Source organism: Euprymna scolopes, chromosome 10 (genome assembly GCF_053919585.1).
Source record: "Euprymna scolopes isolate OS-2025 chromosome 10, ASM5391958v1, whole genome shotgun sequence".
Lineage (NCBI taxonomy): Eukaryota > Metazoa > Mollusca > Cephalopoda > Sepiida > Sepiolidae > Euprymna > Euprymna scolopes.
The window spans coordinates 125,301,655-125,328,002 of record NC_136491.1 but is presented as its reverse complement, the minus strand read 5'-3'; the positions used below and the strand labels follow the sequence as shown (position 1 = coordinate 125,328,002).

At 33.2% G+C, this 26,348-nt stretch overlaps 1 protein-coding gene across 1 annotated transcript in view; it reads right to left on the bottom strand.

Annotated features, from left to right (window-relative positions):
* Window positions 1-25,347, bottom strand: part of LOC145286270 (arylsulfatase B-like) — a 53,416-nt gene extending 28,069 nt beyond the window's left edge. Inside the window, exons 1-4 of the mRNA XM_080135105.1 lie at window positions 24,875-25,347; window positions 6,535-6,721; window positions 4,766-4,935; window positions 672-783 (exon numbers count right to left, since the gene is read on the bottom strand). Of these exons, the coding sequence (XP_079991231.1) occupies window positions 672-783; window positions 4,766-4,935; window positions 6,535-6,721; window positions 24,875-25,147 (742 nt within the window). The 5' untranslated portion in view covers window positions 25,148-25,347. The remainder of the gene's footprint in view (window positions 1-671; window positions 784-4,765; window positions 4,936-6,534; window positions 6,722-24,874) is intronic.
* Window positions 25,348-26,348: the final 1,001 nt, after the last annotated feature.

The following is a 26,348-nucleotide window of genomic DNA, read 5'->3' as shown; positions in this document are numbered from 1 at the left end:
ACCAGCTCCCCGAAAAACAAGGCAAAAGGGGCACTCTGGTTGAGACCAAAAATAATAATCGTCTCAGTATAAAGAGTTTCCCCTCCATTGTCTTAGACAAATTACCTTAAGGGTAGCATCGGAACAGATGAGGAATACAGCTGACAGTTTGTTGACAAAAAATGAAGGCAGCGAAGTTAAAGCCTGGGCACCATACGAGGTGAACCACTATAAGTCAAATTTTGGATGACATTTGCGGCGGGTCAGTCCCCAACTCAGTTCAACAATTGAGTTCTAAGAAATACTCTTTCTTAAATGTTTAAGTAAATTTCTATTTTATAAATAAAATATGTCTGTTGCTTATTTTATAGAAACATTCAGTTCAAGCACAGTGGTTCTACCAGTACTGACGCCAATAAAGAACTCCAAAAGAGACAACATCATATCAACTTAATGTAAGCGACAATTTTCATCATTTATGTTATTTCATTTATTCAACAGGGAGCTGGTTGCCATGCCAGAACGTAACAATCAAATTCAAAACTAACACAGGAATACTTGGATGTATACAAATGTGTTGTGTCACTGGTGATGCAAATGTGTTGTGCTGCTGAATTTACTCTATCAATTTATTCACTTTAAAATTTACTTTACATTTTTTATAATGGATGGAATACTTGATAATGACTCACCAGCATATATTCTTCTGTGTTTGTTCTTTATAAAATGATATGGTCGTATGTATTCTTCGGGAACTTGTAGAGGAGCATGCACTGATTGGAGAGCAACATAAAGAAATAATGGCTACAAATACAAGAGAAGCAAAGACAAAATTTTAAAAATAGAAACATATTTTTTTTTACAATAAACGAGATAAATGAACCATTAATCCTGCTATTATCTTAGTGGCTCGATTTAGACGCTCTACATGTTAACTGTATAGACATCTTGGATATCATATTCATAGTAGATACAACATCCTAGGCAGGCTGGAACAGCTTCCTCTGAAGGAGGAAGTTTCATAGGAATATCAAATTTACACGCAGCCCCCAGTTGTATGTATATCAAAGGAGATGGTGACGTTAGCTCTTTCAAGTGACACAGGCACTGAGAATTGAACATTTAACCTTCAGCAGAGCATAACTTGGAACTGAATTTTACCAAGTACTTTATCTGTTATGATACTGAATCTTGTATCCTGTGGATTAAATAAAAGCTTCCATTCAAAATTCCATGTAGATTCTCAAATTCGCTAGAAATTTTATATATATATATTAATCTAGGTGCCATTCAAATAAAGCAACATATCATATATTGATTTGGTGCCAACCAACACGTATGTATATATATATATATATATATATATATATATAGCCAGTAGAGTTTAGTTTCCTAGAAGTACATCCAATGAAACAACATGTGTCTACTAAAGAGTGCTCAATGAGTGAACAGAGCAGGTATATTAAATTTATTTATACAAACACTGATGGCTACATATGTGCATACATGTTTCTGTAATCACCTGCGTTGGGGGATTACGTCTTCAGGCCAAGAGTTCTCAACGATAATTCTTGGCCTGAAAACGTAATTCCCCAACGCAGGTGATTACAGAAACATGTATGCACATATGTAGCCATCAATGTTTGTATAAATAAATTTAATATATATATATATATATATATATATATATATATATATGTATACTAGCAGAAATACCCGTCGTTGACTGGGTTCAAAAACAGCCTACAGAAAATGGTCTGTGATTGATGAAAGTATAAGTTATGAAAAGGAGGGGGTTGTAAAGAGATAGGTTTTGATACTCAAAAATTTTACCCTAAGCAAAATATGATGAAAGTAAAGATAATTTTCGCAAAAATATATTTTTTATATCAACTTTGTTTCGATTTGTAGCCAAGAGTGACCAACAAATTGATGTTTCCTTACAAAGAGAAAATGTTATATATATAATAATATAAATATACAAGAAATAAAGTTTATCATAGTCAATAAAAGTTACTTTTATGGTAGAAAAGTTCCTTGGTTTGTATTTTTAAGTAGTTTGTAAAAAAAAAATTTTTTTTTTTAATTCACAAACCGGTTTTTAAAAAAATCAAAATGTTAGCGATTTTGAAACGGAGTGCCCCGTTTTCAATTTGAAGGAGGGCCACCTGAGCATTCTGTGTTAACAATTTAAGAGAGTTCTGTCAACGTAAGGAATGTTTATAAACATATTTTAATGTTTTCCATTATTTTGTGCTCGAGGAATATTCGATTATGGCATGTGTAGTTTATATAAAAATTCATTTAAGTAGTTATCGCTTCAAATTTCGTTTTAATTTCAGTTTGCTGAAATTATTTCAAGTAAAGAGCATTAAAAACTATTTCAAAACAAAAAAAAACATGAACTGAACTTTTATTGACTATGGTAACATTTATTTCTTGTATATTTATTTTTTCGGGTAGTCGTTTGTTGGCTTTTCTGCTAAACACTCTTACTAAAAAATATCGACAAAATATCGAAAAACAAAGAAACAAAAACAGTTTCGAAAAATAATGAAGCTTTACTTACTTTAGTAAAGTAATCCGAAACAGCAAAATGGGATATTAAAAAAGTAAACACGTAATTATTTTAGTTTTTTAAAGCAAAGAATCGATATAAATATGAATAAGAAGAAAATGGCGCCCTTTTCAAGCAGAACAGCTTTGTTTCAGTTTTACTGCATTGGACGGTGTAGTATTGCGCCGTCAGATTCAGGGTTGCACAATTATAATGTAAAGAACACAGGTTGTAATCAACTGAATTCCTTCTAGTACACTGACAAAAAAAAATCTTAAACAGATATATATAAATTAAAATAAAAAGGTTATGTAAATGTTTTTAAAAAGACAAGACATGTAATCATGTGAGCAGGATTTTTTCCTTCTTTTGACACGATAACAAGTAACATTCTTATTTTTTTTACTTTTTATTATTCATCTATTTATCTATTTTCGAAAACAGAGTTATGCAAGAATTTGTGTCGAGAATTGTCTAAGGTTCTGACTTTTTTTTTTGACTTTCACTTTAATAAGAACGTGAATTTATGAGGTGAATTTATTCGACACAATATGATTCAACAAAAAAAAAATAAAAGCTAATGTGAATTAAGATTAAAGTTAAGGTGTTATTGTGGACCCTCACCCCTTTTAAAAAACCTTGTTAAACTTTGTGACATATTTACATTGTATGGAGGTTAGGCGCGAACGACCACCCAATAATTTTATTATATCATATTTCTTCAAACTGAAACATAATTATCAAAGTATACTTACGCAGATAGATATGAAAAGTCTTTATTAAAGTTTGTGCCTATTTCCATTCTATGGAGGCCATGCGTGAACGCAGACCCCACAATTTTATTATACCATCCCTATTTAAATTAAAACATACTTATCAAAGTATTGTTATGTACATCCATATCAAAAATCCTTGTAAACGGTTTTTTTTGTTTTTTTTCATTTTTTTATTTCCATACTTTGGGGGGCAGGCGCGAACGCAGACCCCACAATTTTCATGAACCACCATTCTGCAGGATCAAACATACCCATTCCTGATCCTCGATACATCTTCTATCATTATATGTGATCAGTTTTTTAAAATAGTCAACCATATAGGAGCCTATTCGTGACCACACACACACACACACACACACACACACACACACAGACGTTCAGCTTTATATTATATATGCTATGAGGGCAGTGAATTAACAATGTTTTGACATTGTCCAAAGTACCTAAGCTCAATTTACACAAAGAGCATCGCTTCATACGCTAACGGTAATTTGTATATCACTTCCCAACACATCAACTTCCGATTTTGTTCAGATCTTCCGGTGCAAACGTGAGAAAGTCTGACATGTTTTGGTAACTTTATCAAAACATAGTTCACATTTCTTGTTTACTTCGTCAGTTAGATAGATAGATAGATAGATAGATAGATAGATAGATAGATAGGCAGATAGGTAGATAGACAGCTATACAGATAGACAGATAGATAGATAGATATACAGATAGATAGAATTTTAAATGTAATGTGAACAGATATCTCCCTACTGAACTCCCTACAATTACCAGTTAGATATGTTCCCAAATTGCAGTTTCTTATATCTGTGGCAATACGCCCAGTCGTGTGTGAAAAAGAATAAAATATAAACATGCCTAATTTTATATAGATAGATAGATAGATAGATAGATAGATAGATAGATAGATAGATATTCAGCTAGACAGATAGATAGATAAATAGATATTCAGCTAGACAAAAAGATAGATATACAGCTAGACAAATATATAGATAGATAGGTAGATATATAGATATACAGCTAGACAGATAGATATACAGCTAGACAGATAGATAGATATACAGCTAGACAGATATATAGATAAATATACAGGTAGACAGATAGATAGATATACAGCTAGACAAATATATAGCTAGATAGATAGATATACAGCTAGATAGATAGATAGATAAATAGATATAAAGCTAGACAGATAGATAGATAAACAGATAGATAGACACACCGATAATTAGATAAAGTGATAGATAGCCAAATAACAGATAATTTACTTTTCTACTCATCGACTTTATAACAGAAAGACTCCAGAGTTCGACGTGATACATCTGAAGAAAGTTACACCCACCAAAACATTGTGAAAATAGCACTCAAAATAAGAACAGTAGTCCGAATAATCCAAATATGAATTTATCAATCCTCATCTCAAAATTTCAAAAGCATAACTTACCTTCTTTTCATCATGATTCTTCACAACATCAATTGCTTTCCTAGCAAATAGGTGAGTTGAATAATGTCCCATTTGGTCAGTAACTTTTGTCAGGTTATCACGCAGATCAAAGCCACAATAACGATCACAGCAATGGTGGGTATAATAATTCTCGCTGCCAGTCAAGTAACCTTCAAAAAGGTTTAAAAAAAAGTATTTTAAAAACGTTTAGTGCCTGTTCTTTTCTTCTTTTTTTTTTAACAAAAACACCTAGAAGATGGTACTTATACAGAATACTAACCGTGCTATTTTCCTGATAGGATTTTCAAGTTACATGGTATCTTTTATTTATTAAACTGTTAGGTGAAAGTACAGAATATTTACAAGACCCCCTCCGCTTCTCCTCATATTAAGAATGGGTTTCTAAATATTATTTCAGTATGGCCTATATTCTGCATAAGAACCTAAAAGATTTCTAATAATAACTTTGCCTCTAAAATCAACACAGACAGAAATATATTTGGTGAATAATGTGGGTTGCATAACTACATATCACCACCCTCCTTTGGGGACCACTGACCCCAACACTGCTTGTCATAGTTTTCTTCTTGTCTTCATCTCTTCTCATTTTGGCCATGTCGTCTTGGAAATTGCCAAGGGTGCGAGTACTGGTTTACACATATAAAAAAATAAAACAATGCAAACTCACTAGAGAAAACACAAACTCCATAGATATCAGTCATAGTCTTAGTGCATGTGTGATACCACTGCAGAAAAGGACCTAACATCTGCATTCCAACCTTCATATGGGACAGAGATTCACCAGCTCAAATATGACAACAGTACTCCATACATGGTATGATAGGAGATTTGTAGAAAAAAAATCAACTTTACAAGAAACAAAAAAAGAGTCATGAATCTAATGTATGAATTCCAAAATAAAGAGCAGAGCCATCCACAAGAATTTCTGGAAGAAAAGGGACATGCCTATAATTGAAAGATATGAGCGGAGTCTTAACATGGTTAAATGAAACAAACCATTTTATACCCCAACCAAACCCAGGCCAGCTTCTAAATCAGCTGCATATTTCAACTGATCCCAGGAAGATAGACAAAAAGAAATACTTGAAAAAAGAGAGGTATCAAATGTATGAACTCAATAAAAAATATTTTATCAGAAAAAAAAAAGCAAAAAGTTTCAGAGTCAATTTCTCCTCATTCATTCCTAAAGTAGATACAGCAATGTAATGTTGGCAACACCAAAAAATATCGGACATACGCCCACACATGCAATGGCAGAGGATTGCCAATTGCTGAGCGATGACGTCAACCTACATTCCAATCGAAGAGTTTGGAGTGATAGAAATTTACTTAAAAACGGAAACAATGGAATGTCCTACATTTTAACCTGGATTTGAATTGGTAAAAATGCAAAGCAATAAAACAATCGAATTCCAATTTAAAGAATGCCAATATAAGAGCAACATAATGAGAGAGAGACAGAGAGAGTCGAATGACCAAGCAATGAAGGCATTTTTTGCACCGTCCCAACATGGCACCAATATCTACATGCTGACCATTTTGTCACTTTACCGCTGTCCGTCGATTTTGTAAATAAAGCAAAGTTGTTTATGTTATCCATCACCTGCTGTTGTATTGAACGACAGCATACATTAATTTGACACATATTTGACATAAGTGCAACCAGAAATTATATAGACATTGCAAAAACATTAAACAACTGTTATCCGGCTATATAACAGTAAGTCTAAGCAAAAACTATCACTTACCATAATAAGAGTCAAATCCTCGACTGGTTGGTAAACATTCCTTCTTATAAAATCCCAAATGCCATTTGCCAACCATGTGTGTGCTGTAACCACTCTCTTTCATCTTATCTGCAAGAGTCGGACTGTTTAGAGGCAAGCAGTTCGGTTGACGAGATCTTATGATGCTATGTTGGAGACCAGTGTGAATCTGAAATTGGATTAAAAATTAATATTGACTAAATTATTATGATTCTGCTTTTAGAGAGAGCATCAAGTCTGTCATTACTAGAGCTATGACAACAGCATATTCTTTTCATTGTTTTGACTCTCGAGTATATATCCGACACAGTTAGACACAGTCAATCAACAGAAAACCACATCACTCTATATAAAAGTGTATAAGATATCAATGGATACACACTCAAGAGTCAAAACAACGAAAAGAATATATTGTTGTCCTAGCCTTCGTCATTACCAACCAGCAGAGCATTACCACTATTAACCAAGGGAAGATTTGGTTTTGTTTTACAGTATATCAACCCCTTTTGGGTTATTTAATGCCAAATCCAGTAATTCTTGGAAAAATTTTCTATTTTTCAAGTTCATTATATCTTCAAATATCTATTCAAGGAATTATGTTTATTTGGTTTGCTCTGCAGTATATCAACCCTTTTTCGGGTTATTAAATGGCAAATTCAGTAAAAAAATTTTAAAGCTTTTCTTCTTTGAATTCTTCATATCTTCAAATATGTATTTATATTTGGCTTAATTGTTTTGAAGTAAAAAAATTGTTTTTGTTTTTTTACTTTGCAGAACATGATTGAATTTTTCCAAGAAAAAGAAGGGAAAAAATCAATAACATCAATGTTTGGTGCATTTCTGTTCAGGAAGCCAGTATCTTCAGACAGCTTAATCTGGGAGCACCAGATGCCCTAACAGGTATTACCATCTGGGGTTAAAGTGGACCGAAACCAAAGGAAGAGTTTGTCAGACATCTGTACATAGTGTGATGATGTATGGAAATAAAAACTGGCTAGTGACGGTTGAAGACATGTGTTGCATGGTGAGAAATGAGTATTTTAAAGACAGGTTTTTTATCTATGACCTGAGTGGAAGATTAAATCTGGACAGTATAATCGCCCAAAATATGGTCTGGTGTTTGACAAGAATGTGTTCTTATGCAAATTTGGTGAGATTTGAGAACCCTTCGAAATACAGTCTTGACAATCAGCAAATATGTAAGAGAAAAATTCACCTAATTTGTAGCTAAAGTTTCTTTACTTTCCATCAGGACAACAAGGCGTTGTTTGGGGAAGATTTCTGTTGGGTTGGTACAAAACACGTCATAAGAAATGTCATTAATCAAATAAGAAAAAAGTTCAAATACCTGTGCGTTAGTGTGATTGCAATGGTTAGGAGGGAACTTTTGTCATTACTAACTAGCATAGCATTACCACTGTCGACCAAGGGAAGAGTCTACCAGACATGGGTACACAGTATGGAATTGAAATCTGGTCAATGATGGTTTGTGATATGTTGCATGGAGAGAAATGATATAAGAATAATATGATCGATAAATAACGTGACTGTTTTCTTTTTGTTTTATGCTTTATGAAAATCGCTCCAAACAAGACATGAAGCCACTTGATATAAGCTAACAAGACTAAAAGAAAACATGGATTTTTGCTTAAACAACTAGAGACTACTATGGGTTTGTGTTTTCTGTAACAACCCATGACGCAACAGGTAAAAATGCTAACTGATAATCAGTTCTAAATGACAGTCTTCTAGAGGTTGAAGGTTCAATCCTTTGTGCAGACGATACTAAGAATACAATTATAAATTATTTAAGACTTCTACATGTACACTGGGGTGAAACAAATATTCATACACTTGAAAAATTGTATTTCCATGAACATAAATAATAAATAAAGACAAATTTAGATATATTTATTTTTTATTTTCTCATAGTATGTATCTTTATAAATAAAATATAATTAATTCTCATAATGACAGAAATTACATTTTTTTTTTCATTTTAGCTGATGAAAAAAGTAAAAAAGAAAGCATATTATCTTGATTTAATATTTATGGAATATACACTGTAGAGTTCAGCAGCTATCAATCTATTTGTGTACGTCTCAACTAATAATTTACACAAATTCAAAGGTATTTTGTTCTATTCTTCTTGGTAAAGTCTTCATATTTGTTGGTGCTTCCATGCCCCCAATTTGAATTTTCATATATCGCCATAAATTCTCAATAGGATTCAAACCTAGAGACTGACTTGGACATTGCAAAACATGAACATTATTTTCAGCACACCGTTTCCTTGTAGATCTAGTGGTATGCTTAGGATCATTATCCTCTTGGAAAATCTAATAAAGATTCAGATAAAGATAAAGGTTCAAAACTGCAATCGAAGCGCATGTTCCCATGCGGAAATTTTATAGTAAGCCCCACTCTCCCCAATGGTTTACGTCGACTTGTGCAACTGCCATTACTCAAAAGCAGCATGCATACCGTAGGTTTAACCGACATAAGTCCAGTTCAAACAGACTGAAGTATATAGAAGCTAGAAATAACGTTAAGAAAGAAATAGCGACAGCTAAGAGAGAATTTACGGAAACCACTAAAAAGCGCATCGAAGCACAAAAACTAGGAACTCGAGACTTCTGGAAAATCTACAACAGTGTAGTAAATAATGGGCAATCAACAATTCCCTCACTAACCAACAATCACGAGGTTGTCTCCTCAGCAACCGACAAGGCTAACATGCTTGCCAGTCGGTTTGCCTCAAACTCCACGCTGGACCCTTCCAACCACCCCCTACCTGACTTTCCTATGCGGACAGACGCCACACTAGACGATCTGAAAACCACCCCTGCTCAGGTGCATGCTATCATAAAAAACCTTGACACCTCAAAAGCATGTGGACCCGATCTTATCCCAGCTGTGCTATTAAAAAAGTGCTCAGCCGAAGTAGCTCCAGTTCTCTCCAAACTCTACAACAAATGTCTTAATGAAGCTTGCTTTCCGGGCTGTTGGAAAACTGCTTCTGTTGTACCAGTATTCAAGAATTCTGGCGAAAGGACAGACCCATCAAATTATCGCCCCATTAGCCTCCTCCCACTTTTTGCCAAAATATTTGAGACCATAATTAACCATGCTCTAGTCCATCATCTTACAGATGCTAAACTACTGACTGACAAACAATATGGATTTAGACAAGCCCGTTCCACAGCAGACATCCTCACCGTGATCTCCGAACGTATATACCAATCACTGGACAAAGCGGGGGAAGGCAGAGCGGTAGCTCTAGATATATCTAAGGCTTTTGACAGGGTATGGCATGAGGGTCTCCTCAGGAAGATTAGATCTTACGGTATCACTGGTAGAATACTTAACATAATTAAATCCTTCTTAGATAAGAGAAAAATCCAGGTAGTCCTCGACGGTCGCACATCTAAACAATATGATATAAATGCGGGAGTGCCCCAGGGTTCTATCCTTGGACCTCTATTGTTCCTGATATTCATAAATGACCTCCCCGACAACATTGCCTCTGAGATGGGTATATATGCTGATGACACTACACTCTATGGCAGACACGACAGGAAGACGAATGAACACATTTCTAAAGAAATGGCAGAAACACTAGAGGAAGACCTCCAATCTGTAGTGGAATGGGGACAAAAGTGGTTGGTCGCGTTCAATGCTGCCAAGACTAAACTAGTTTCATTCAATAATTACAAGAAACCCTCTCTACCACCAATAGCAATGGCCAACGACCCTTTATCTGAGAGTCCATCTTTCAAACTCCTTGGCCTAACGTTCACAGGAAACATGAGTTGGAACAATTACATTGAAGGCATTGCCAGGGCCGCTGCAAGAAAGGTAGGCTCTCTCTACCGTGCTAGAAAACTACTAACACCCGAAAGTATCCTGTACCTCTATAAGGCCACCATTCGCCCATGTATGGAGTATTGCTGCCACATCTGGACTGGTGCATCTGCTACTAGTCTCTCGCTCCTTGACAAGGTTCAAAAGAGAGTCGCAAATCTGATAGGCCCTGAACTGGCATCTAAGCTTCAGCCTCTGTCCCATCGACGAAATGTTGCATCCCTCTGCCTGTTCTACAAGTATTTTAATGGTGAATGCTCTGATGAACTGCAATCACTTGTGCCCCCACGACGCGAGCACCCTCGACAAACCCGACAGGCTACTAGATCCCACCCCCACACTGTAGAGGTCCCTAGATGTAAAAGATCTTTTTACTCCAATAGTTTCTTCCCCAGAACCGCAAGACTCTGGAATTCCATTCCAGGTCCCTGCTTCCCCAACAGTACTGACGTGCAGAAGTTCAAGTGTAACGTGAACCGACACCTTGCTGCCCAAATCCCTACATAGTACCCCAGTAGTTGTTGCCCCTGATAGTAGCCCCCTACACCAAAGTGGCAATTTGCCTTGTTTGGGGTGAAAATGTAATAAAAAAAAAAAAAAAAAAAAAAAAAAAAAGATAGCCAAAGTTTCTCAACAGCAGCTGAAGAAGATCGGAGGATATATCGACCGAAACGTTGTGAAAATCACACTCAAGATGAGAACAGTAGTCCGATGAATAATAATACATATAACCAATCCTCATCTCAAAAATTCAGAAACGCAAATCTATTTTAGTTTCATCTACACATAGTACTTTTTCCCAATACAAATATTCTTCATCCTTATGATCTGGAATGAATTTTAGCCTAGCGTATCTGTCATTTCAAGAATTTTTCTTCGGGGTCCTTAATTTTAAACTGTTCCTGTATAGTTCATTACTTATTGCATGCTTGAATACTTTTAATGCCTGATGCACGCAGATGTTCCTGCGGCTCTTGTTTGATAACTGGTGGATTTTGCTCAATCTGTCAACCTAATATCATTGCTGATCTTGAAGAAATTTTTTTTTTTTTTTGGAGCACCTGTTTATCTTTAGTTTCTAATGCTGTTACGAGTTTTAAACTTCAAAATGAACGAAGCAATTGTAGTAAAAGGAACATTCAGGTTTTAAGAAATTGTTCTGCAACATTTTTCCATCTTTCCAAAAAGAAATAATGAGTTGTTTTTGTGGAATAGATATTTCTTTACCTTTTGGCATTATTAGAACTTTCGGTACTTGTACAGTTTAATCAAGACATTAAAAAATGAAGATATCCAAAAAAGGTTATATTGTATGTATCCGTTTTGGACTGAAGATCTCCAGAAAAAAAAATTTCATTTAATTTGATCGAGTAGTTTTTTTAGTTTTTTACAGCAGAAAAACACGTTTTTATGAGAGCGCATTGAAGTCAGCCATTATGGAAATTTTTAACATGAGACTGGGAGATAACTCCATGTAAAACGCTGACACCCCTTCCCATCTTTATTAGTAGCTTTTCTTCCTAAAAATCGAATCTTTTGCTCGGTATCATAACAAATTGTTTTTTCATTGTAAAAAAAAAAAAAAAAAAACTACTTGATGAAATTAAGTGAAATTTTTTTTCGGAGAACTTCATTCCATAATGGATACATACAATATAACCTTTTTTCAATGTTTTCATTTTTAAATGTCTTCATTAAACTGTACAAGTACCAAACTTTCTCGTAAAAAATACGAATTGCAGGACGTTCTAACAATGGATTTTAGAGTTAACTATAGTTACTGGTAACATTACTGGAATATTCTAGAATTTAATAGTTATAAATATTCAAACAATATGCATTGTTTCACGTTAAAATTGAATTGTAATATGAAAAAAAAAATGTATTAATTTCTTACATTATAAGAATTAGTTAAATTTATTATTTTCTAATAGCATCTATCCTTATAAATAAAATATATCTAAATTTGTCTTTGCTTAGGCTTCTACATATACAATACAATTTTATAAGAGTAGATATATTTGTTTCTTCCTACTATACTTTCTCCTTTCGAGTATTGTAGTATCTGTTCCAATACTTCATTTTAAAATCAACAATGTTCAATCCTACAAGATCCATCACCAAAGTTTTACTTCTCTTTGAGAAGAGATTAGTTTGCTGCTTATCACCTGACAGATCCATACAGAGAAATATCAATGGGTCTGCTCAAGCATTTTTTGTGAGCCAGGGTGCACTTCATCTAGTGCATTGGCTTTTCCAACCCTCATCCAAACATGTGTCTAACTTCCTATAGAGGAGGTAAATAATAATTCTACTCAGTCATGGTTGATGGAACGAGAACAAACTACCTCTGTAGATTAAATAAAGAGTTCCATTAAAAATTCTGTATGGATTCCCCAGTTTGAGATAAACACACCCAAGTTCAACAAGACTTGCTTGTGAGGGAATACATTCAAAACACATGTGACAAGAATTCTTTTTATATTTATACTCCCTCATGGTGATAGCCAGGAGTTAAATGAATGATTATATTTTGATGATAGCTAGGAGTTAAATGAATGATTATATTTTAAATACTAGCATACCACCTGGCGTTGCCTGATCATAAAATGCGCTTAAATATGATATTTTAACTTATACAGATTTCGTATTTATTATAGAAATAATGGTAGTCTTCAAATCCAACGTAAACAAGTTCTTGTTGAGCCGTAAACAAATTCTACCCAATTTACACCATTAACAATTACTACACTACGATCTTACATTCATTAACCTTTATCCTTGAGCGGCCTTCTGGCCTTGATAAGTGGTGACTCCCAAGTAAAAAAAAAAAAATTAAATCCTCTATTCATTATCATTCAGTACCTAATACATAGTAATAACCACCTGGCATTGCCCAGTCATAAAATATGCTTAAATATGATATTTTAATTTATGCAGATTTTGTATTTCTTATTATAGAGCTAATTCTCTATTGATTATTATATTGTACCCAATATATAATAGTTATTTCAAAAGTAAAAAAAAATGACTTGGATGCCATCAGCAAAACCAAAACATTTAGCGCTCCAACCTTAATCATTATTGATTAGATGAATAAGAAATAGTTAAAAATCAATTAACTTTAATGTGCTAATGTGCACTTTAAGTCGACTTATGCCTGCCAAGTTCTAATTTTTTTTTTTTTTAAATTTTGACCGCTGAGCAGATATTTTTGATAAATTTGATTCACAGGTCCAAGCCCCCCCCCCCATATATTAAGTTTCAAGTCTGTAGACCAAAAATTGACAAAGGAGTTTAATAGGGACTGTTCCTCAGACAGATAGACAAGGTTACTTTATATATATATATATATATATATATATATATATATATATATAGAGAGAGAGAGAGAGAGAGAGATAGATAGATAGATAGATAACTAGAAGATTACTCGTCCCAGGACAGGTAAAATTAATTCCTTGAATAGAACAGTTTTATACCACATTTAAGTCCCACTACAAAGATTAAACTAAAGATATGAGGTTACTGAACCTTATGTCTAGAATCCTTATTCCAGTTGTCATGAAAATACATTACATGACTGATTATAGAAAATGTCTAAAATTGAAGACTTAAGTTTAAACGGTATTAAGAAATTGAAAATCTAGGAATCTTGCTTATTTAGTGTCTAGCTGTCGGAATCAGAGGTCAGCTAAAATCCGTCCAACATACAGCTGTACGTTGAACAAATCAGTTTTAACTGTGTTTTAAAAGTTTGTTTGTTTGTTTTTTTTTCCAGTCTGGTTTCAAGTAATCTGAAATCTCTGTATCAAAGGTAGGAATTGACGGGGGGGGGATGGGCTTTTATTTAAAAATAAATAAATAAAATAAACCAAATATCACTTTATTCACAAGCTGTTACTATTTAAAACTTCTGCCAGTTCAGAAAGCATTGTCAGTAATTTCATTGATTGGTCTATAGTCATAAGTTATTGTGAATATTTAATTAGATGACTCAGCTGCACCTTCCTAATCTTTTTTTTTTTATGAGGTATGTTTCTGTGTCTTATTACAAGGCAAAGTTATACCGGTGTTGTATGTCGGGGTTCTATGATACTGCATTATATAAATCAGCATGGTTTAAATTTCATTCAGTTTTAAATGTTTTGCTATTTACAAACTTTATTTCTGAGAATAAAGGTTCAGCATTTTGTTAAGTAGCCAGGCTTGGACAACAGATGGTGCAATCATCAAAATAGGAAATTAAAAAAAAAAATTAGATATCAGGTTAACTATCTTCTCTTTCCCATTCTGTATAAATTTTTTTTCTTTTTAATATTTTACTATCATGGCTACCTGGCGTTGCATTGGCTATGAACAACAAAATAGTGTTTGTAACATCTTTCTTTAAACCTCCCTCTCTATCTCTTTCTTTCCCTGTCTGCTCTCTCTCTCTCTTTCTCCTCCTCCTCCTCTCCTATGATGAAGCTACTTTTATAATGCACTGTATAATGCATAATAAAAGTAGCCTCACCATATAACACCATTATAACCTCGTTTTTTAACAACGCACATGAACAGTGGCATTTTTACATTTTCCCTCTTTCCTATTCTCTGCATCATATATATATATATATATATAATTAGTTTTTTGGGAAAAAGAAATCCAGCAGAGTGCTCAATTAAAAGGAAAATCCAAAATATAAGAGCGTATTTATATTTTGTATACAGAAAGTTGTTAGATGAGACAAGTCATTAGTACCGTCGGTTTCAAGCCCAATAATTAAGATATCCTTATCAAGCTCTCTTCAGCCAATATTCATCTATTTTATAACCGGAAGTGTGAAATATATATACCTCACGAGTTCACGTTTATCTCTCGTTTTGTTAACCCCCCCCCCGTATTTTTATCGGATGGTGATGATTTCATTAACTTTAAAATTTGAATTATTTAAATTTAAAATCTAATTTCGATTGAAAATGTATTTTATATATAAAAAATTTTTTTCTAATATATAAATCGATTTTAATTTGAAACCAATTTAATTTAAAAATCTAATTTTTTTTTATATATAAAAAAATTTATTTTTTATATATAAAAACCTTAAAATTTATATTGGTATCGGTTAAAAACTTAAAATTTTGTTTAATTATATCGAATTACGTTGAAAATACGTTTAAAGTTTTTTTTTTTTAAATTTCAAAAGAAAAATATATATATATATATATTAGTGGCTCCAAAAAGAAAATAAACACTTGTCATTTTTTCAAAAACTGAAAATTTAAACTAAATTTAATGTAACTGTTTAAACAACATATACCTCATTTGATTCGCCTTTTATTCCTCTATAACTTTACTTGTTCATATTTGACTTTTAATTGAAGTCTCCTAGTTTCAATTTAAAAAATTAACTTCAAATCGAGAAGGTAAAAAGAAACTCTGCACAATGGAAAATTGTTATTTAAATGTAACTTTAGAGGGGGGGGTCACTATTTCTTACAACTTTTTATATACTCCTTAGATTATAATATCTCCGATTTACAAAAGGAGGTCGTCTATCTTCTATTTGAGCGACTTTTACATGCTATTTTCACGATATTTCTTTCTCTCCATGTGTTTGTTTGGCTTTTCTGTATAAAAAAGCGAAATTGAATATGTGGCAAATGAGCTCCCTGGCACGAGTGCCAGAGATGTCCAGAAAAGCAATGAGCTTTGATCAATGCTGGGAAAACCCATCATATCAGACAATTGCTATTCATTTGGACACTCCCCTTTTTATGAGAAGCTGGTTTTCCCCCAACATCTTGTGGAAACAAAACAAAAAAACTGGCTTGCAGCCAAAGTTAAGTATGGGATTTTATTCTCCTATGGTGTGATGTTTGAACTCATTAAATTTATGCACTTGTGCGAATTCATTCACTAAACTTTTTAATCGTTTAATTTCAACCATTCTCACTTCCACTGCCCTCATAGCGTCGCGGTAAGTTATCAGGCTATCACTTTCTTTTCCACCTTCACCTCAAGAATTCAGATTCGAGCCTACCTACCTACCAAAACTTTATTTTCCCTACATACACCGATAAACACCCAGGCAATGCTGGGCATCCCTGCTAGTCTATTATATGAATCTCACCTTTCAGTATAAATGCATATATGTATCTATGTTTGTATGTCTGTTGTAAACTTTTCTTAGCGGCATCGGATCGGATCGAAAACGGTACCATCTGAAAGGGCGATGTCTTGATCGAATATGTGAAAATTAGAAAGAAAAAAAAAGGTCAATTATTTCCTATAGAAATGACCAAGAAATCATACTTTCATGACAATTTAGCTAAACACGCATGCGCAAAAAACGTTCTTTCTTGAATTAGTTTAAATAGAAAAAATTTAAAAAATGACGTTACTTTGCTGATGCGATCGCAGACCAGTGTTTATAGTGACAGCATCGTTGTCTTAAGGTTGCAGGTTTGCACCGACATATCAGACATTTTTTTTCGCTTTTGAAGTTTAAATATTTAAACAGGGTTATTTATGCCATTTTTTGTTCATTTATTCTTTATTTTCCCTATTTTTTTATTTTTCCATCATGTTCAGTCTTTTTTTTTTGTTTTTGTTTTTCCGATTTCTTAAACAGGGTTATTTATGTCATTTTTTTCGTTTGCTTATTATTTTATTATTGTTTTGATTTAAACCCCCCACACACACACACACACCTCACTGCACCGCTAGTATTATATAAACGGGAAACGTTTATAACTCAAAAACTATTTTACAATTTACCAAAGAAAAAAAAAAAAAAAACTCCTGGATTGTTTTCTGGTTGTATTCAAGTGGTTAGCTTTTTTGTTTTTTTTGTTTGTTTTTTTTTCATGATAACAAGAAAAATAAAAAAAAGTGAAGATAACAGTGGTTCAGTGGTTAACAACACGGACTGACAACCTGGATATCCCAAATTCAAATCTAATTCATTCCATAAAAATCACTTTAACTTAGAATGTTGGCAACCTTTTGTAAGTACTTGATGTTTTTCTAGAAATAATTCTGACTAGAAAAATATCAGGCATACCAATGCCAACAATAGAATTTTCAGATTCATAGGATATGTTGATCACTATAACAAGTAAATATTTCCTAAAATTAGAATTTAACGGGAGTGTTATGTCAAGAAGCACAAATATTTTTTTATTTGGTTTCATTCCAGTATTTTTTTTTTTTTTTTTACATTATCCATTTTCCGGTTTTTTAAGATTATTTTTCCTGTTCCAACCAGGAAATAGCACAAATGGCTTTGCAATTTTGGTTCAATACACAATGGGGAGATAACTCGTGTTAACGTTTTTGAAATCAGTTTTTCTAAGAAATCAAATGATACAAAAATTTTTTACAGAAGTTATGGTTAGATTAAAACGTTTAGCTCCAAAAATAGCTACCAAATTTTATCAATTAATTTTTTCTAATTTCGTCACAGTGGATTAATCTGCAAAAAAACAAGAAAACAAATTAGTGTTTGAAAAAAAAAAAATTTTTTTAAATAATAATTAAAAAGAAGAAATCCACAAACATCAGACAATAATGCAGTGAATTAATTAACCTTCTCACAGAAGTTTTGCCAAATCGCAACATCAAACAACACTTACTTTGTTAAAAGTTCTTGGTCGGTGTATAAATTGCAAAGCATTGCATTAAATAAGCCGTGGCTGTTAGGTGTCGTAGTATCTTTAATGACTAAAGCAGGGCATAAAGACTTAAATTTGAAGGAGGATTTATGCAAGGTTCACCTTAGCTCGCATTTTGTTGACTCCTTGATTTGTTTGTTTGTTTTTGTTTTACGGCATATCAACCCTTTTCAGGTTATTTAATGCCGAATCCAGTGATTTTGAAGAACAATTTTTTAATAGAGTATATTTGTTTTTTTTTTAAGTCAGTTTTTATTTAACTCATAGTTGAGACCCTAACAGGTACTACCACTCCAGGCCAGAGTGGACCTGGGAGCAATGGCAATTAAAGGGTGGCTCCACACTCCCCAAAGCCCGCAAGCTGGGGCCTCACCATCGGATATAGTTTAAGGTTATATCCAGGACTGTTGACTCCTTGAACACTCAATTTCCACCTCAAGGTGTTCAAAAAAGATGACAAAAGTCCTGTGCTCAATCCCTTGTTATAATTAGTGCAAAGAGGCAAGACATCTTGTAACCTGACACAGCGATTTCTAACATTTCAATGCAGGTAAAATCAGACAAAACTAATCAATAAAATTTGGTAGCTATTCTGGGGGCTAACCACTTCAATGTAACGAGAATTATAACTTAATAAAGTAAACTATTCTCAGCAATTACGGCTAAAATATGATTCCAATTTCATGTTATGCAGACTCTCAAAGAGATGCATTTAGATGCCTACATTGTGTAAGTATGTTTTGTTTCTCGGCCTCCCTGACGCGAACTGCATCAAAATTCTGTTCCAATCCTTGAACATGTGATCTAATTTCTATCAACTAATTCAACACCTGCTTCTAGTACGTTTTGTCTAGGGAGCTGACCCTCTGAACCTTCACATTAATCACATCAGGTGCACTAAGTTCATCACCGTTAGCTTCCAGGCTGTCCTGACATGTACTTAATGAAGCACTCTCAAAATTAATACTAGTTTACATAATTTCTATGTACTGGCATGGAGCCTGAATATATAATAAAATAACTGAAAACAAAATATACTGTTATGTTTGCAGATTGGAGGTAGCAATGTTAATAATCACTTTCTTTCTCTCTTAATTTGAAACAACTGCAACCCATTTTTGCCAACGTAAACTTAAAACTTAAGTTATGATTAGTTTGGATTTGGGGTGAAAAAAAAACATCAGTTTGGTTAAAATTCTATAGTAGAAATACCATAAATTGTTTTAAAACTGCTCGTCCAGAATTCTTGTAATATAAAAAAAAAAAAACTAAAGAAACATCTGTATGGTGTACCTGTAACAAAAAGAAAATATTGTACACCAAAAAAGTATGTAAATTGTTAAAGTAATTTTATTTTTATATAAAAAAGAAAAAACAATTTTAACAAAATTGGAATTTTTCCAATGTCCTTGTCACGATATCAGTTTTACTGTGTCCATTTCTTTACAACAGCCATAAACAAGCCTGTCAGCAGACAAACACGTAAGCAACACTTTGCCATAACTAAAAATAGCAATGACTCTTGATAACAAAGAAAGGACGAAATAGGGAATAAGGACCCCAACCGACTTCACTACAAAGAAGAAACAAAAGGAAAGATTTTGGTCAATACCATTTTGACTTTGATCTTTGCACACATACATTCGCAATTATTTTGCGGATTTTTGCGACCACAAGTGTGTTCGTAGGGAGAAGGAGCATTGATCGGTCTCCGAATCCATGATGGTGACAGGAGCATAGGTCAAAAAACAAAAAGGCATCAGTAAATAGCAACAACTCAGGATCACATTCTAAAACTTAAAATAAATTTTATTTAACCAAAAAGAGTTTATTTTTGTGTATGGGGGATATGCAAGTTATGCTTGAAATCTCCCCATAAGCATGAAATTAAAAAGATTAAAGTCCATGAATAAAGCTGGGAAATGTGCATTTTTATAAGATGAAAGTTCAGAATTACAATCCAAGCGAAAAAAAACAGAATATTTGTGTAATTGTAAAGGAATTGCTGGAAGTCTTTTGTGAGTAAATCCTTCGCAGCTGAGGAAATCATTATTGTCCACATATTTTATGCAGAAACCCCGCAAATGAAAGTATACCAGAAAGGTAAGAGTTTTGCGGGGGAAAATATCCGTCTTTGTTCTTTGCGTGAGCTTCATTGAAAAAGATTGAGTAATTTATCCATTGCAGTTAGAACTCAGTATTTTCAGTGGTGTAGTTTTAACAGCCTTTGGATGGAGTTAAACACAGAGTGATAGTTACGGGTGGCAGTGATGACAGTGACTTGTGGAAACCCTATCTAGACCAGTCTGTTTTTTGGCACGTTGCCGCTTTTATACAGGCTTTCTAGAATGTTCCAACCCTTTCACTGTCTACATACACGAGTAGACAAAAACATAGTCCCATGAATTTGTGTGCAAAAGGGACGTGTTACAGTTACGTCTCTATGCACTAGTAGAAATGAGCGACTTGATTTAGCTGGTCACTACACGTTTTTTTTATATTTAACAAACTTTTTAATAAAACTATTTAAACGAAACTTTGGATTTATATTTTTATTTTAAAAAATAATAATAATGAGTTATATTATTTACCCTCGACCAAGATTTATTTTTTATGTAGAGTGTGTTTTATTTACAGAAAATTAATAAAACTCTTAAATAAAACTTTTTAAAAGCTGGCATTCCAATCACGGTGTTCTATTTTGAGAGGAACAAGCTTTCCAAAATGAGGAACTCTGGATTGATGGCTGCCAACTCGGAAAAATATCTGCAAACAATGATTTTAAGATGGAATAGGATGGTGATCAGATTTAGATGATAAATGGGTTATGTCCAAAAAGTCAGTACGCAAAATTAAGACACCGGAAGTGAACTCGCTTTATCTAAATATGGAATGGTAAGTCAATAAGCATTAAACGAAAAACGAAACCATATGCAACTACTTCTTGTTTTATTATGAAGCAAAAAAAAAAAAAAGAAAATAATTAACTTTTATTTTTTTACATTTTTTTTAATATTTAAAATATATTATTTGGAAATATTATATTTCAAAAAACTAATTTAAATTTTCCCAGTTTATATTTCTATAGATAATTTTCTAAATATTTAAAATATATTCTTGTGGAAATAATTTAAAATCTTCACAAATTTTATCACATATTTTTTGCCATAAATAATGTATCATAAAACAAAGCAGTTACCTTCAATTGAATTATGAAACCAAAACTTATGACAAAATTCCAATTTGTCCATTTTAAGAAACATTTTTGGCACTTGTACAGTTTAATTAAGACATTAAAAAATGAAAATATCGAAAAAAAAATGTTATATTGTACGTATCCGTTAAGAATGTAGTTCTCTGAAAAAAAAACATTTCGGGTTTGTATTACTATACAAAGATTCGAAAAAGTTGCAAAAAAAAAAACCCAAAAAAAAACAAAAAAATAAAATAAAATAACAAACAAATAAATGTAATCAAAGGCAAAATTACTTTTCTACCTAACTGGATACTTTTTATAGTGATTTTATTCAATGTAACATGTTTATTTAGCTCGAAAAACAGTGTTTACCAATGTATTGGAAAATTTTAAATGGCGCCCGCGCCCGACTCTTTGTTAAACACGGTAAATTTGGGGGAAAAAGTGTTAAAAATAAAAAACTGTACAAAATACTGTTAGAAACACACCGAATATATGTCAGCCTATGTCACGGTAACAGCGAGTTAATAACAATATTTTGTATAGCTTTTTTATTTTTAACTCATTTTCCAAAACTTACCGTGTCAAAGAGAGAGTCGGGCGCCATTTTGAATTTTCCAATACATATTACATCGATAAACACTGTATGTTTTTCGAGCTGAATAAACGTGTTACAATAAATAAAAACACTAAAAAGTATCCAGTTAGGTAGAAAAGTAACTTATCTTGCCTTTGATAACATTTATTTGTCATATATTTTTGACAACTTTTTCGAATCTATGTGTATAGTAATACAAACCCAAAATTTCACTTAATTTGATCGAGTAGTTCTTTTTTTTTTTTTTTTTTTTTTTGTTTTTTGCTATGATACTGATCAAAAGGTAGACATGTTTTGATTTTTATGAAACAAAAGCTACTATTTAATTTGAGAAGGGGTGTGTCGGCGCTTTAGACCGAGTTATCTCCCATGCCGTGTCTATCTTGGGCGCGCTGTTATAAAAACCTGTTTTTTTCGTTGTAAAAAGAAAAAAAAACTACTCGATCAAATTAAGCGAATTTTTTTTCTTTTCCGGGACATTTTTTTAACGTCTTGATTAAACTGTTTCAGTTTTTTATACAAATTTTTCAAAAAAGTTTTTTTTTTATAACTCAAGAAATGTTAATAAAAAAATCTTTAATACATTATTTATGACAAAATTCTGTGATAAAACTTGTGAAAAAACAAATATACTATTTCAAAAAGGCATCATTTATAGAAATGTAAATAATTAAATTCATCATTAGTTGCGTGTGTGTGTGTGTGTGTGTGTGTGTGTGTGTATGTGTGTGTGAGAGAGAGAACACAAGCGTTAAAACAAAAAAAAATCTATAGAAATGTAAAAAATTAAAGTCTATTATTTTTTATTGTTTCATGGTAGCACAAGAAATGTTAAAACTAAAATATTTTTTTGAAATAAATTATTTTCATACGGTTTCGTATTTCGTTTCATGTTCACTGACTTCCATTCCATATTTAGGTAAACCGAGTCCACTTCCGATATCTTAACTTTGCGTTCTTTTGGACTTAACTGATAGATGCTTATGTGCAAACAGTCTGGAAAAAATATCCGCAAAAAAGAAATTCAAAAATAAATATTTTAAATTGGGGGTGAGGAGGCACTTTTCTATATAAATTTAACGTGAAATTAACGCACACTTTGTTACTTATTTAAATTGACATTTATGGCGAAAATTAAAAGTAAAGAAAATATAGAAACGTCTGTATTGTGTACATACTAATTACAGAACGGAAATGTCATATTCCAAAAATGACATTTTCGTTCAAGTAGATTGTTTTTAAACTAAGAAAATAAAAAATGTACGATTTCTTGCGATTTTACTTCTAAACTGTACCTATTTACTATGCCTCCCCACGGGACAGAGTTAGACACCAGGGTCGTTTTTTAACGTGGAGAAAAGGTACAAAAATAAAAATTGTCTCAGTCGTGAAGGATTTCTCCTCCACCGAAAGAGAACAAGAAATAGAAGTGCAGCAATGAAGAACAGATACTACACTTTGATCTTGTTTATATATTTTATTGCTTTTTAAAAATTTTGAAAATACAATTAAGTAAAAAAACAAAAGATTTTTGAACAACAAAATTAGGCACGCCACAAGGCCCTACAAGAAATTGGGGAGGGGAAGGGTTCAGGGTCTTTGTGACTAAAGTGATTAAAAAGTAATAAATGTAGACTTTGGAGTCTTACTCTTGACTGGCAACATTTACCAAAATACCTCATTCACTCTATGGATCTTAAACTAACTAATAAATCCCCGGCCCAGCGTTTAAGAATCAAAACCATATTTACAATTAATAAACAGTTGTCTGTGTGTTTGTGTATGCATTTTTTTTTTTTTTTTTTAAATATTAATTTTGTGTGTGTGTGTGCATGTGTGAAAAAATAAAGTTCAATTTCATTGGTAAATAAAAAAGTTTTTAAATTAGGAAAAGGATTGCTCGTGGAGAGGGGAAAACTAATTAAAAGTGTTCATATGAAAAACAAAAAATAAATCCTACTGGGTTGTTAGTGAAAAAATGGCCACCCGTGATAACAGAACTACATGGCTTAATATTTGGAAAACTACTTGTTTTTCATCTAATTTTAAATTTTCGCCATACTACACTGTGACGCGAGTACACATTTAACAGCTTTCGTTTATGCTCGTGCGTAGCGTAAACGGAGACTAGGCTGTGAAATGGAAAATAGTCCCCGAGTTCAGGGGTTAATACCATGCAAAAGAAATCAAACAAAAAACTTTTTAGCCAATAAACACACAATAAATGCCCCCTCTCTCAGGTGGCCAGGAAGTGGACTGGATGATGCCCATTTTAAGTTAAATTTACATGGAAAAGTGATCCACTTTTCGAAAAAGTAATTTCTTCCTATCATGAAAACTATTTTTTTTTGCGACGGAAACGGTTTGCAGATTCGTGTTTAGCACACCGAAATCTACAAAAAAAAAATATTTTGTTCTATACGAACGTGAGACGGGTCTTAAAGTAAAATAATACCAAAAAAAGAGGAGGGTCAAAAATAGAACGGAGTATTTTTTCAGTTAACACCGGTCAAAATTCCGAATTTAGATATTATAGGAAACTTAAATTTAACCCTTGAAAATTACTTTTCTTTCTACATGAATAATAAATACGAGGCCAGAGTTATATACAATGTCTGGTTTTAATGTGGGGGAAATTTCCAAAAATTATGTACTAGATGTATTTTTAACAAAAAAATCATCCATAATTACGTTCAGACTTTGTTTTAAAATTTAAGTCCAGGGAAATAAGTCAGTTTGTCATACTGAATTGGCCGCACGCGCACAACTGTTCCACATTGCAACATACGATAAAACTCGATGATTCAAGAAATTCTATGTTTACTTGAAATTATTTTTCTATTGGAGTGGATCTTTCGTAATCTTTCGACAATACACATAACGTAATAATGTTTTCACCTGAAATGCGTTGGTTTAAAAAAAATCACCAATCTGCACAAGCACTAAATTAAGTTTGCCTCAGTCTAGAAAGATTTATCTAAAGAAAGAGCAAAGTTTATTCTTACTTGGTAACGGCCTGACATCAGCTGACTTCGGGTCGGCGTACATATCGGTTGGACGTAATAATTCTCAAGTTTCACTCCTTGAGCCGCGAGCCGGTCCAAGTTCGGCGTCCGAATCTCGGACTGATGGTAACCTATGTCGTGGAATCCATAATCGTCAGCAAGAATAAAAACGACGTTCGGTTGTTGTTGCTTTCCCGATGACTGGGCCTGGATCGGGCCGAGGAGGCATGCTGATACGACAAGCAGAAGAAGAAAGCTAGTTGATAAAGCCATTTGTTTTGTTATTGTTTTGTCGCGTATTTAAAACCGTTCATACAAACACAACGGTTGCTTTAAGACATCCCGATACTACGACCACTTCACTTCGCTGACTGTGTGGTGGGTGCGCGCGGGTCTCTTATAATAAAACAGTGCCACGTGATAATCGTCTTCCTGGTGTTCACCGTGTTCGGTGAGAAAAGACCAGGAAGGACGTTGACAGAAGAAGGGGGAGTTAGTTGTTGAAAATGAAAACACTTGACACTGTTTCTATTTACTGTCCTAACTACGAGGACAGAGTTAAACATATAATGTGTTTTTTGTTTATTATGTGAGGAAGAATCAGCTCCTCCAAAACGGGGACTGGATTGGAACAAAAATCTAAATTGCCTTAGTCTAGAAGGATTTCTTCTTTATTGACCACCTAGGACAGAAAATATGAAGCATTATTTATTTGCAAATTAAATGTAAGGAATTTACATTTAGAACAAGTTAGGCACAAGGCCATCAAAAGTGTAGGATAAACAGGGGTCGTTGATCAACCTTGGTGTAAAGTAATAAAAATGACTATCCTTCTCTTTGCTAAAATTATCACAGTCACCACAATACCACATTTATTCTAGGGGGTGGTTCTACTTAAAAAAATATTCCCAAATTTATTTGAAAAATTAAGAATTTTTTTCATAAACATAATTATATACAAATTCATTTTCAGTGGGGAGAGGGACAAAAACACATTAGTAAGAATCTCCCAACCCTTTCTAAATAATAGACACTGTACATTGTTTTCCGATCTGTTCAGATCCAAAAATAAGCAATTCAATCTCTAAATGGGAGTGGGATCAAGGTGGTAGATAAAGCGGGGTTGTTCTTTTAAGATCAATACAATTTGGTGGAGGCCAAGAGCAAAAATAAGAGTAGATGTGGTGGGGGGGCATCTTGGAATAAAGATGGGAACAGAACTCATTCACTCTGCCAGCTAAGATGTGAACTTACCTGAAGAGAGGACCAGGAACCATGTGCACCATGCTCAGGGAGCACATACTCATACTGGACTCCTTTTTTGTACATATCAGCTCATTACTTTTATCCAAGTTTTTTTTTAATCCTGAGGAATGTAATCTCTATCACATCTGATACTTGAACAATGCAATCAGATCCTGATCAGAGAAAAATTTAATTCCTCACATTCTTCCCAGACACAGTGTCAACACCA